At 41.4% G+C, this 13,342-nt stretch overlaps 1 protein-coding gene across 3 annotated transcripts in view; it reads right to left on the reverse strand.

Moving 5' to 3' along the window:
- Positions 1–13,342, reverse strand: part of SCEL (sciellin) — a 98,219-nt gene that overhangs the window by 47,405 nt on the left and 37,472 nt on the right. For all 3 annotated transcript variants that reach the window (XM_019529775.1, XM_019529774.1, XM_019529773.1), the window contains exons 8-10: positions 12,918–12,983; positions 9,408–9,461; positions 4,535–4,606 (exon numbers count right to left, since the gene is read on the reverse strand). In XM_019529775.1, the coding sequence (XP_019385320.1) occupies positions 4,535–4,606; positions 9,408–9,461; positions 12,918–12,983 (192 nt within the window). The remainder of the gene's footprint in view (positions 1–4,534; positions 4,607–9,407; positions 9,462–12,917; positions 12,984–13,342) is intronic.

A 13,342-nucleotide genomic window follows, 5' to 3' on the forward strand; every position in this document is an offset into this window, starting at 1 on the left:
CAGTACTCCAGCTGCGGCCTGACCAGTGCCGCATAGAGGGGGAGGATCACCTCCCTGGACCTGCTCGAGATGCACTTTATGTATGTACTTTGCAGAAGATCAAGGGATCAAGACACACAAAAACCCAGTGAGAACTTCATTCCCATCTACAACAGGGTCATGTTGGTCACTTGATCCTTGAAATTCTTGTCTATACTTTTGTTTTCTTTGTAACAATAACAGTAAGTTACAATTTCACATTTCATAGCTTTTGTCATAATCACTCCTTCGCACCTGTACCCTTTCTATGATGTTAATATATATTTATTTATTTATATTGAAATAATTCAAAGAGATTCATAGTAGCTAGCTTGTTTGTGGGGGAAGGGTCTCCTAGCAGTGCAATATGATATCAAGCCAAAAATCCAAAAAGCATCGGTAAATCCCATTGGTTGTGCAGTATGGAGAGGAGCACATACATATTAAAGCACTGACTCCAAGGCATACTAGGTACCCACAACTCCAATAAAAGATCCCAGCAATATTCAGGATCAGACACCAACTTCGCACAGCAGTCTATATGTAGGTAAAAATTAGCCAATCTAACATTCCTCTACTCCTGTATATAATCACAATCAGATCCTCCACATTTTCTAAAATTTAAAATCCAAACATTATAGTACAGTAGGGGCCAATATTTTTGGCAGGTGTGTTACAAATAAAGCTCCATACTGTCCACAAGTGTAGCTATGATGCCCTTCCTCTGCTCTCTGCTCCCTGCCTTATGTTCCTTGTGCTGCCTGCCCCTTCCCCAATCTTCCATATGCCACACACAGAAACTGCCTGTGCCACTTGTCACACATGCCACAGGTTGGCCCCCCTGTGTTATAGTGGAATGTAGCATGCCAGAAGCAAGAGAGTAGGTGCTGTGTAAACCACAAGGATGTGCTTTAGCCTAAGGTGTGCACTGGTTTAGTTGAGTTTAATGGAAGTTTTGTTAGTTACTTCCATAGGAATAGGTTCAGTCCCTTCCATTGGAAATTGCAAAGTGGAGATAACATTCTTTACCCCTGAGACAGGTAGCACCTTACATCCATTTCAGATAACCTCCTTTGAAATGATACTCCTGGTAGCACCGACAGATTCCATACAGAAGCAATTACAACTCTCCTCAAGAAAGGGGACTTGTAACAACATGAAGCCTTTAAGGATGGCATTGAGTTTGCCAAAGAAAATCAGAAATGTATATTCCACAAACCTAATCAGCACTCTCTCATAACATATGTGTCTGCTCCAAGATATATGTTGAAGCAAAATGGATTTAATATCTATCCCACCCTCATAAAATTAATATAAATCCACATTTAATCCAGACTCATAAAAACGAGTATCTCTGCACTTCTTTGCACGCCCAGAAAGTCAAGACATATGCATAGTGTCATATTCCAGTCATTTTATATAGGGGTTGATTCAGTAAGTTTTTAAGAATATCCCTCCAGATCAGGAGTGGGCAAAATGCAGACCATGGGCCGCATGCGGCCCACCAAGCCATTCTATCCAGCCCACGGGGCCCTCCCAAAATTTAGAAAATTAATATTTATCTGCCCCTGGATGCCTCAATGGCTTGCCAAAACTCAGTGTGGCCCTTCTCCCAAAATAATTGCCCACTCCTGCTCCAGATGAAAATCAATCAAACAAGAAAATATGTACCTTTTAAAAATGCATTTTAATATTAGAGTTTTGAATCAAAATGTGTATCAGTACAGGATTTCTTATTTTGGCTAAAATGTTATTTTATTAAACTTCAATGTTACTAGAACAGGTATTTTTCATTTAACTGTTAAATTTCCTTTGTGTGGTATAAATATTCCCAAAGCCTTACCATTAATATAACATTTTTAAGAGAAAGAAAAAGATGTCTCTCTTGAGAGGTTTATACTGCACTTTTGTTGGCTGAAATATAGCATAATTTATAGGTTCATGAAAATGAATCATGAATTGTCACAGAATTCCATCTGAAGCATGAGTGAAATTGAGTACAATTTTACCAGGGATAAAGGGACAAATTTAGTCCACTATGTAATAAGGCTACTTATAGTTTACATACTGACACAAATAACTGTAGAGCAAGGTTTCCATAGTAACTTGTAGATCAGTCAAATGCTATTTCTATAGCTCTCCACCAGCAGAGGAACTGTAATATAAAGCTTGATATGTTAATGAGAACCACTAGGGGAGGATGAATATGAACTGATTGAGGATGGGGATTAAGTAAGACTTTAACAAGCTTTTATGAGTGAAGAATGACTGTGACTTCCATAGTTAATACACTGGCATATTTTATTCTGTAAGATCTCTCGGATGTGTTGACAAAAATGTTTTATTGAAGCATTGCTTTCTTCCTAGAGAATTGCCCTGCCAGACATCTTGGGGGTGTTTCCTTTATTATTTTATACTATCCTAATGTACTAAGGGGGTTGAAGGATTAAAAAGGAATGTTTTGTGGCTTTAGATTCCACCAAATTATACTTTGTAAATCAGATCAATAAAATTGATCTCATTAAAAAGGACTTTAAAATCTGTAGCCTTTTATATTTCCAATTTAAAACAGCAAAATGTGTGTCACTGTAATTCAGTACATATCTAAAATTGGCTTTATTGTAATTAATTCATATTAATAGCTAAATAGCTGAATTGCATAGCCAAGGCATCATATTAGCTAAGGGCACAAAACCAAGTATTGTTATTACGGACTGTGGTGGAAAATATACCATTTCCATTTTTACAGAACCTCACAATTTGCCTGGATTTCAGAAATCAGTATTTCTACAAGCATTCTTCATCAACAATTTTGTCATATGTTAATATTATTCTGAAAACCTTTCAATGACCATTTTTATCCAGGCTGGAACTCTTACCGGGAGAGTAATTATATCTGTTAAACCCTTTTTTTTTTTTTAATCACATTACTCTTCTGCCTCAAGCATTGACAATACTCTGTATCAACATGGCAGTTTTACCCATGTAGCACTATGAAGGCATGTATTAAATCTCCATTGTGTCACTATCTTATATGTGGAGAAATAAAAGCACAAAGGCCTTCTTTACAGTGCACAATGCACTGCAGTATATAGAGATACCCGAGCTATCTAGTTCTAGGCTGAGAAATACACTAAATAACCAGATTTATCTAACTGAATTTAAGGCAACCCCCAGCAAATTATAAATTTGTTATAATTTTCTATGTATAGAATCTAATTATCAGAGTCACCTTAAATTTATCTCCCCATCAGTGATGTAATGGCAGGGGGGCAGGCAGTAGGGGGTAGGCAATGGGGGATTGGGTGATAGCGGGGCAGGTTGTGGGGAGGTGATATGGGGGCATGTGATGGGAAAGGCAGTGGCAGGGGGGAAGCAGTGGTGGGGCAAGCAATTGGAGCAGGTGCAGGGGGTGACAGTTGCAGGGTGGGGTCAAGCAGCCTGGCCCTTTCTCCGTAGTTTCCCACCACTTGTCCCTTCCTGCTGCCTGCCTTCCCCCACTGCCTGCAAGCCTCCTACCCCACATTGTCTCCCACTCCCTGCAGCCTTCCCTGCCACTTATCCTCCAGCTCCAGCAGGCTCTGGCCCTGCTCTAGCCTGGATCATGGAGCACATGCTTGCTCCAGCCCCAGCCCAGCGTGGTAGCAGTGTCAATGGTGGCAGCAATTTCAGCCCAGGCTCTGGAGCCTGACCGAAGCTGCCACTGCTGCATAATCTGTTACCAAGCTGGGCTGGAGCCAGAGCAATCATGCCATGGACTGGAGCAGGCGCAAAGCCTGCCAGAGCCAGAGGGTAGTGGTGGAGTGAGGGAAGAAGGAGGGGTGGGTAGGCAAGCAGGGTGGGCAGGGCCAAAACTCCAGGGGCTTGCAGGAGGCAGGCAGCGGCTGTGGCTCCAGTCCTGACCCCAGGTCGAGGCCAGAGCCACAGCAGTCACCTCACACTTGAATGTAAGACAAGGGTCTTTCTCCCCCTCCACCCATGTTAAATGAAGGGAAAAAAATCTCATCTTGGATTTGAGTAAATATGGTAGCTCCCACTGACCAAAGGCATAACAACACAGCTGGGTGCCAGAGGTACTAGTGACACACAGGTGCCACCATACTGCTAGTATGGCTGTGTGGCTGTGACATCAGTGTTTGCTCCCCATCCTTCCCACACCCAAGTAATTAAAACAGGGTGGCTGCCCTAGTCACCCCTAGTTACACTATGGATATTGAGGTACCATAACTATACTTCAGTCTCCAAGTATCCAAGCTAGTTCATTTAGCTTACAGTGCAGATATACCCAAAGAAGTGCAATGTCTGCTGCAAAGTAATACATCAAATCAGTGAAAGAACCAGGATTAGAACTCAGTTCTAGCTTCTAGTTCTTTGGTTTGACCATCTACAGTACCAAAGTAACCCACCAAATATTCCAGTCTAAGAGATCTAGTACAGTATATTACACATATTGCTACATCAACAATTATTGTCATCATATCATGTCAAAAATTTTGATTATATCTGTTTGTAATACCTTGTAGTAGTTTGCTCTTCCACAGAAGTTGTTGACCTTTGAGATGTAATTTGTTCTGATGAACTGATAGTCCTGCAAGGCAATGTTATATATGTATTTAATGAGTCAGTAAATTTGTATAAATAATTCAGTGCATATACACGAGTAATAATTGTACTAATAGATTTATCTCCCTACCCGGTAGGGAGTTAGTATTTGGAGCAATATTTTCCACAGATTTTGTTTAATTATATGTATACTCAAAGAGCACAAAATATTTCTTTGCCTGTCACTACTGTGACCCATGTAGTGTTATTAATAGCTGATATCTCTAGATTGATTGTTTTAGCATGGATAATACATTTTGGTTTGTTTAAGGCTCGAAATGCTTTTACTAAAAAGTTTATGAAGTGTTTTTCTATATGATAAATACTGCACAAGCAGAGTGAACTTGAGGTTTGTTAATAGTATATGTTTCTAATCCCCAATATCATAATTATAGTAAATAACTAGCAAACTAAAGCCCTTCTACTGCAATCACTTATACACTTAAGTAAGTTTATTCCTATGAGTAATACCCCTTGGGGCACGTCCCCATAAGCAGGAATGTGTATCCCCCAGGGACAACTAGCAGCAATACAATGTATACACATTGTATTGCTGCTAGTTGTCCCTGGGGAATGCCCCTGCTTGCATTCTCTGGAGCACAGCAAGTCGCCCTGAGTGGGGTAGGGGAACCAGAGGCCAGCACCTGGGCTGGCACCAGCAGTTTTACCTGGGGTCCTGAGAGCCTCACAGGGCTCCAGAAGTGGCAATGCGGGCACATGGAGCCTGGCTGGCAGCCAGAGCATAGCTCTTGCTGACCACACTTTGGTTTTGGGCTGTGCATGCTGCTACCATGTGCCACTTTTCTGGCATAGCAAATTAGCAGTGGAGTGAACTCCTGCATGTGCAGTGCATGTAGTTTGCATTACATGCTGTTTGTGGTGCCGTAAATATTGGGACATGCCCCAGGAGCCAATGGCACTACGTACTTATGGGACTGGAGGTTAGGTATTTGGAAAGGTGCTTCAGCTTAGGTTATATAGTCCTTCTATTGTAAATAAATTTGAAACAATCTACAAGCATTGCCCGCAGGACAGTGTTGCATTCCCAAAGCTAATAGTACATTTTAAATGTTATAGACATACATCTTTGACCCGCCAGTATTTCCTGCAGGAGACTTTCTGTAGAAAAAAAAGAGTAAGAATTTCAGATGTCAGACAGCAAACAGTAGGAGTATAGTATTTACAAATATTTAAAGCAACAATGATTTCATTCTGCCTTGTGCTTCCAATACTAGGGTTTCCTTTACTTCTTAATATAGGAATACTGTATAAATAGTATAGCACTATTAAATTCTATTGGTCTCGTCATGGTTTAATTACTTCAGAGTGCTATACCTCAATTAACTATTCTCCAAAACATGTCCTCTGATCAATGCTGCTTTGATTTCTGTGTTCAGTTCACAGTTAAAGCTCAATTACAACAGAAATGTTAAGATATTTAGCATGAACTGCACATTTTTTAAGAGCTCTGTAATTAATGCTTAACAGACTTGCAACCGAAGTGATACCCTATAAAAATCTAAACATTGTAAGTGAACATAGTAGGGTTAGAACAATTCTGAGCAGTTCTGAGGCTCACAAAAATATATATAAAAAAGGAAAAAGAATGTTTTTTGGCAGCCAGTTCATGTTTGCATAACTCCTTTCCTACAGGTAACTATTGTTTATCCCATTACGTTCAGATCCAAAGGGAATGCTCATTTCTGTGCTCTAGCTGTCTTTAAAGAGCAACACTGACAGTTTTAAAAGTCTGATGAATACCAAACTACTCCTCACTGTCAGGGGGCAATAGACTACTCTCTTATCTTTTTAGAAGATAGTCAGGTGTTACAGTGATAACCTCAAGATATACAGACATAATCTTTTCCTTAGAGTTGAGAAGTATGCATTCTGATCTGCTACTCTCACCCATGCCGTGGAAGTGCTGTTTAGGTCCTTCCATATCTATTTGTTTCTCACCCAAAGCTTGCTCTGCTCTATGGCCTTCCTGAAGCAAACCTTGATCAAACTAGGAAGCTCTCCTTTGTTGGCTATTGTTAGCTCTCACACAGTTCGGCGCTTAAAATAGCACTTACATCATCAAAGCACTTTGCAAAGATGAACTAACTAATTAATTATTTCACTACATCCTCTTTTTGGCTAAGTGCAGGGTGACACCACCGATGTAAGTACTCCAGGAGTAGACTGTATCACAAATGCCTCACAAAGGACAATGCTTACATTGTGGGGCAACTGTGTATGTGACTTGTATTGTGGGAGAAAAGGACTGAAAGAAAAATAAATGGAAGAGAATGGGGCACACTAGGGCAGGGGAAACCAGCATGAGGGGGAAACTGGAGAGATTGCCAAGCAACAGAATATCAGTTTTGTCCCAAAGAGGTGACATTCCTCATTCCTCCCTTAACATACTCAATTATTAGTGGTTGTCTGGTGGGGAGACATTACCAATCATTATAAAACATCAACTGCTAGATTTGTAATGAGTATTGATTTTGAATCTTGGCTAAAACTGATGGGCAGAAGTGATCTAAGGACAAGGTTAAACAAAACTGCAGAATGTATATCTTCATCTTGCTTGATTCAAACAATGGTTCTACAGTACATAATGTAACACATTTAAAAACTATTACATACCTGCCATATTTAGGCAGGTAAAAATCTCACACAACCTTTAAAGAATAGACTTTGTTATGAAAGAAAAGCACATTGTCATGTGAAGTTTAATACTATTTCAGCTTTTCTTTTGCCCATAGACTCTACTGTAGACAGCTGAAATTACTGTAGTAGATTTAAACAGATATGAGAATGACAATGATAGAAAGTTAAAGGAACAAGCCAGACAGACAAAGGTAGGAATTTCCCCTTAAAGAACTATAAACTATTAACATATAAGACAACATATTATGGGCACAATAATGTCTCCTTCTCTGTAAAAGAAGGCAAAATAAAGTGGGGAACTTTCCTTTCACCAAGCAAGTGACAGGATGCAATCATTATCTAGGACACAAGAATGCACTGACAGATCAGCTGAGAAAATGCTCAGGTCTGTACCTTACATCTCCAAAAGTACATAATCTACAGGTTAGAAAGCTGTATTAACTAAGGTTATATTAACTAGTATATGTGCTCTCCTAGGAAAAAGCCTGCTGCTTTTACTGAGAGAAGCAACAAAATTCCCATCATGGCAGGGAGCCCAACCCTCTGGTGGAAGGAACATGAGAAACAACTAAATTCCCACCTCAGTATGGAGGACCCCCCCTGCTACCTGGAAAACTGTGATAAACTAGAACCAATACTACATTTCTCCTTTCCCATCACAGTCTACAATAAGATTTGACTTAGATACCCTACATCACAAGTGAAAAAATAAATCCTATAGAAAGGTATGATATGTATGAAATTATGTTGTACATAGGGTGCATCCACACATCCCATTAAGGCAATGTGATAAATTCCAGTGCAGTTCACACTGGAGTAAACTGCTTCCGGGAACAACATTTCCACATGTGCCCAGGACTGCAACAGTTTGAGTCTGGGCTGGCAGCAGGATCAGAGGATCAGCCCAGGGCTCAGGGTGATGGCATTGGGGAGTGGAGGGACTGGCTGTGGCACAAGAGTGCCCAAAGAGCAGAGCCATGTGGCTAGGCAGCAGGCAGGGGTCTGGCTGCCTGGTACCTGGGCAGACCAGGAGCAATGTATGCTCAGGTCAGCATTTGCAACTGCATTAAAGCACAGTTATTTTTGCCACTGTAAGCTAAAACTGTCTGTGGCAGTATTATCTTAAGGTGGTGAAAATTAGTTTGCTGTGATCTAATAGTGTTGTACGTGTAGACTGTGATGCTTTACACCATAACAAATTAGTCTGCTGCACAGTTAAGCACATGTGTAGATGTGCCCCTGCAGTTCTAAAAGTGTTGAACATACAGACAGTATATGGCTCTCCTCTTGAAGCTGGCCACTATACCGTGCATTTAACATTATTTGGAGAAAGTGCATACACAGCACTGGGAAAGTTTCTACCTGTTTGGAACAAGGGCTAAGGCCAAAACATAGGGCCTTTTCCAATCTCAGACCACATACATCTCTCAGAGTCACAAATCCTCTACCTTGATCTCTTCCTCCTTGTCCCAGGTTTTTCCCATTTGCTACCCAGTGAACCAATTTCAAGAGGTGGGTTGGAGAGGAGGTTGGACTACATTTGGCTTATGGCATAAAGGGGGTCTAGAACTGAATCTTCCATTCCCTAGGCAAGTGCTCCAACTACCAGACTTTTGGTTTAAATAGCAAAAGGATTATCCTTTTCCATTGACTCCACTTTATTTTCAGCAGATTCCAGTGCAATTCCAAGTTCAACACAGGAAACAAAAGAGTCCCAAGCTGTGCATACATGACAAAAATACAATTCCATGCCTCTGGACATGCTATTTAGACATAAAAGGCAAAGCAGGAATTACTTTAGTGTGTCCACTCCTTGTTTACATTGGAAAGGCTAGGTTACATGTGTTCAAGCCATCAGTGAATAAAATGTAAGAAAAATATAAAGTAACATAATCATTCAGGGGAGAAAAAGCCAGGTTCCAAATTACTTTGTAAACTGTACCCTCAAGAAAGCATATAATCTGCATCCCATTTCCATTTTGAAGCATTATCATTTGGAAAATACTTCAAATAATACTCCAGGATATCACAGGAAGGAACTGTACTACAATATAGAAAGAATGAAGAATAAACCCTTGAGCAGTATGTTTCAGAATGAATCATTATGTAAGCATTAAGTTCATTCCTACCGTTTAGTATCAATAGTAGTTGTTGCAGCTGCATTTGGTAGGGTCTGAGCCTGCCTGTACGAAAACACAAATAGTTCTTTTTTAAGGAAGAAAATTCATTTGTGAATCCAGAAGTTCAGCAGAATACTGAAAACGTGGGGACTGTCTTTCATACCTCCACAGTTAAAATTGTATAGACCTTCCCCATAAATGCCAGGTTTTATCCTAACAACTTCCAACAACTCTTTTAAAACAAAACCAAAGCAGCTGAAATGTGTCAGGCATCCTCCCATGACAGATTTTTTTTTTTTAAGTTTTTGTTGAGTGAAAAATGGCTATTTCAAATCACCCAGGTACACATTTTTGACAACATGAATTTAATAAAAAACTTTCTACCTTTCTTAATATTGCCCTTTTTAAATTTTACCTAGAAACCCAAAGTGGTCTCATACAGACAGTGATCACTGTACAGTAGGCCAGCATAATCTTTATGCAACACCAAACAAAACCCTTTTAAAAGAATCCAATGTGTTTCTTACTGTGCAAGGATTAATTTTTATTTTTTATCCCATATCCTATTCTCTCTCTAAAATGTTCCTTTCATCTTTAAAGGCACTTACACAGTCTTCAGTCATCTCAAGCACTAAGTGCAACTCTTCTCTACCCTGCTCAAGCCCCTGAAAAATTGTTAATTGATCTAGATTCATAAAAAATACCTTAATCTTAGCCTTACGTGTGTTCATTACAAAAAGTGAGGAAGGGGAGAACCTACCCCATCTTTTGCCTAATAGCTTAGTGGTTGCCAGGAAGTAGGAGACCAGGTTAATACATTTTGCATTAAATAATCATTGGATAAGTTGCATAAATCGCATTAGGAACAAGGAGCAGAACCCTTCCTCCTCCTGCTTGCCTGGATTTCAGCAGTAGGAGCACCGGGACTAAATGCAGATGTTCAGAAAGCCCCTAGCAGAAGCACTGTAACTATCACACTTTACTTAAAGTGCTATAAGTTAAAGCAGAAGTGAACCAAATAGACATTCACTATTGTGTGGGGGAGGGAGCTTGAAGCCTGCCCATACTAGTTGAGGCCAGGCTGGGGGTACTCTGGCATGCCTCCCAGGAGGCTGCCAGAGCAGCCCTTCTCTGTAGCCCTGCACTCTCTGCCAGCTGGCAACTATCAGCAGTGGCTAAGGGAGAGGGGGAGGAATGGAGCCCCTATGCCACACAGGCCTCCCCCCCCACCACAGATTCCCGGCTCAGGTCTTGGGGGGGCAGGGGAGGGGCTGGGCTGGGTCTGCACAGTCAGGTGGGGCTCCCTCCCTACTGGACCCAGGCTCGTGACAGCTGAACCCAGGAGCTGCAGCATGAGGCTGCCTAGCCTGGCTTTTCACCATGTTGGGAACTGGAAGTAGGTGAACAGAGCCCCCCTGCCACAAGAACCTGTCCCTCCCATCCCTCTCCCTCAAGACCCAACCTAGCAATCTGGAGGGAGCCTGCATGGCATGGGGCCTCCATCCCCCAACTCCCTACCTAGCTGTACAGACAGAAGACAGAGCCTTTCGTGTCTCCTCTCTGTGACAGCCCAGGGGCCAGACTGAGCTGCTGCTCACCAGGAGCAGATAAGCACTGGCCAAGGCTAGCAAGCCACCCAGGAGGGGTCCTTGGGATGCCAGGGGAATGCGACCTACCTTGATTTACGGTGGGAGAGTACAGACATTTGATAAAGTGCTTTAACCTAAAGCACTTTAGTTGGATACTACATCCATCCAGGGCTAACTTAGATTGGGATCCACCATTTTTAAGTGTTTTGTATGCTGTGAACATCTGTTCTGGTATAGCTGTAAAGTACTTTCTGCACACTTAATGTGCGATAAGTGTAACATCTGTACTTAGCCTGAAAGAACAACACAGGAAGTCTCCATGCTCTCAGTTTCTGCAGCAGCTGGGAAGATAAATTACAGGAAAAGTCCTGCTCAGCCCTACAGTCCCATCACAAAGGATTTTAGGTGCAGACAGAATCTTTTAAGAATTTAGGTATCAAATTCTGAAAAGTCTCTATAAAGTATGTGTGAAGTGAGATTTTTCCAAGTGTTACAATTTAAAGAAATTAGGGTGGGTTTACAACAAAACAGCAAGCAACACATCCCAGACAGTAAAATGATCTCCCCCTCCCCCTCATACACACAGTTACCAAATTCCAAGACTGTGCTTAAAAAGCATTAAAAGACATTTTTAACATGGGCAAAGCACTCATTTCCAACCCAAGCTTGAAAAATGGACTAAATGTATTTGCTGAATTCATTTTAAAAAACCAAACAAACAAGTATATCATCTCAAAATAAATACCTGGCCTGAAAAATGTGAGCAGAAACATTTCAAGTATAAGCAACGGAAAACTGGGTCACATAACTGAAGTGTCAGGCGATCTGTATAATCTATAATACATGCAGCTAAACAAACATTAACATTAAAGTTGCAAGTACATTCCTAGCTATCATACTATCCTTCCTTATTCATACCCATCTTATACAAATCATGCTTTTGTCACCAAGAGGTAATGCACCCCTCACTGAAGTCTGCCAAGGATGGGATAGCTCGTGCCCCATTGGGAGCAGGGGGTCAGGCTAGAACCAGAGCCTTTCCATTCCAGGTCAGCATCCAGCTCACTGACCTACTCAAAAAAAGATGGTTAGTTCTCCATCTATTATGTGCAGGTCAGGGGTCTAGCTCAAGGCTCTTCAATTTCTAAGTGACCAGGGGCCACACACTACACAGTCTATACCACATGTGACATGGGTTGCACCTGTGCAGAGCATGAGCTCATTGGGCTGCATGTCATGCCAATATCTCCCTGCTGTACCACACTGCATGGATGCCCCAGCCCCCAAGATTGCCCCTTATCAGAAGGGTCCACCACCCCACCGGACAGTCCCACCCCTAGGGTGGGGTGGGAGCAGAAAACAGAAGCTGGAGGAGGGAGCCAGAGCCTAGAGACCCTGGTTACTGCTGCAGTCAGAACAATGGGAGAGCAGGGGTTGGGTAGGAGCCTAGGGTTCACCAATTAACCAAGGGCTACAAGTTAGACAGCCCTGGTCTAGCTGCATATTTCAACCAGACCTTAAAAAGGAACCATCATCTTATTTTTGGTGCAGAAGGTATCTATTACATTTTCCCCTTTCAAAATCTGGGCCGGGAGGAAATGGTAGGATATCCTGTATTTCACATGGGATATATGGGAGGAACAGATTCCCATAACAGAACATGATGTAAAATACCAGTTGAAATTCCAAAGGAGATTTGGAACCCCCAGACACCTTTGCTAAGAGGAATCTCTTTAATGCTTAGCCATCCCAAGAACGGCCTATAACAAACATGATTCATGTGTACTCAAGGGTGGATCCAGGGGGATGCTGTGGTGCAGTTGTCTCTCCCTTGGGCTTTGCTGTCCATGCCCTTAGACAATGGGTTTAGCATGCAGAATACAATTGCTGGGGTGGGGAAGAGACTTTAAGAGTGTTTGTTACTGCTTACCTTTTAGTTTCCACAGAGTCTGTAGATACCTTATAATCTGAGACAGGGGGCGGCATCCAAGATTGCCTGTAAAGTATTAATAAACAAAATATAAAGCATGGGTATTTTATATTTAGTGAAGAATAGCAATTCAGCTCTGCTTTTCTATATAAAATACATTGGAAGGAGAATATTAGTATCCAAAAAATGGTATGAAAATCTTACAAGCTTTTTCTGAGATTACCTTTTTCTTCCAACTTCTTTTCCAGAGCCTTAGTAACAGCTGCCATATTGATATACTATTACAATCACTTTGTTAGTGCACTTGAGGGAATTTGAGGTAAGTAGACATAATTAAAGCTTTAAGTAGTGTGGTGTCTCTGAAATATACATCTTGGGTGTAAGTGATGGAAGAATTTAGCCATTTTGTGCTAATACAAACAGGT

The sequence above is a fragment of the Crocodylus porosus genome, unplaced genomic scaffold (assembly GCF_001723895.1).
Source record: "Crocodylus porosus isolate Cpor-Errol unplaced genomic scaffold, CroPor_comp1, whole genome shotgun sequence".
NCBI lineage: Eukaryota > Metazoa > Chordata > Crocodylia > Crocodylidae > Crocodylus > Crocodylus porosus.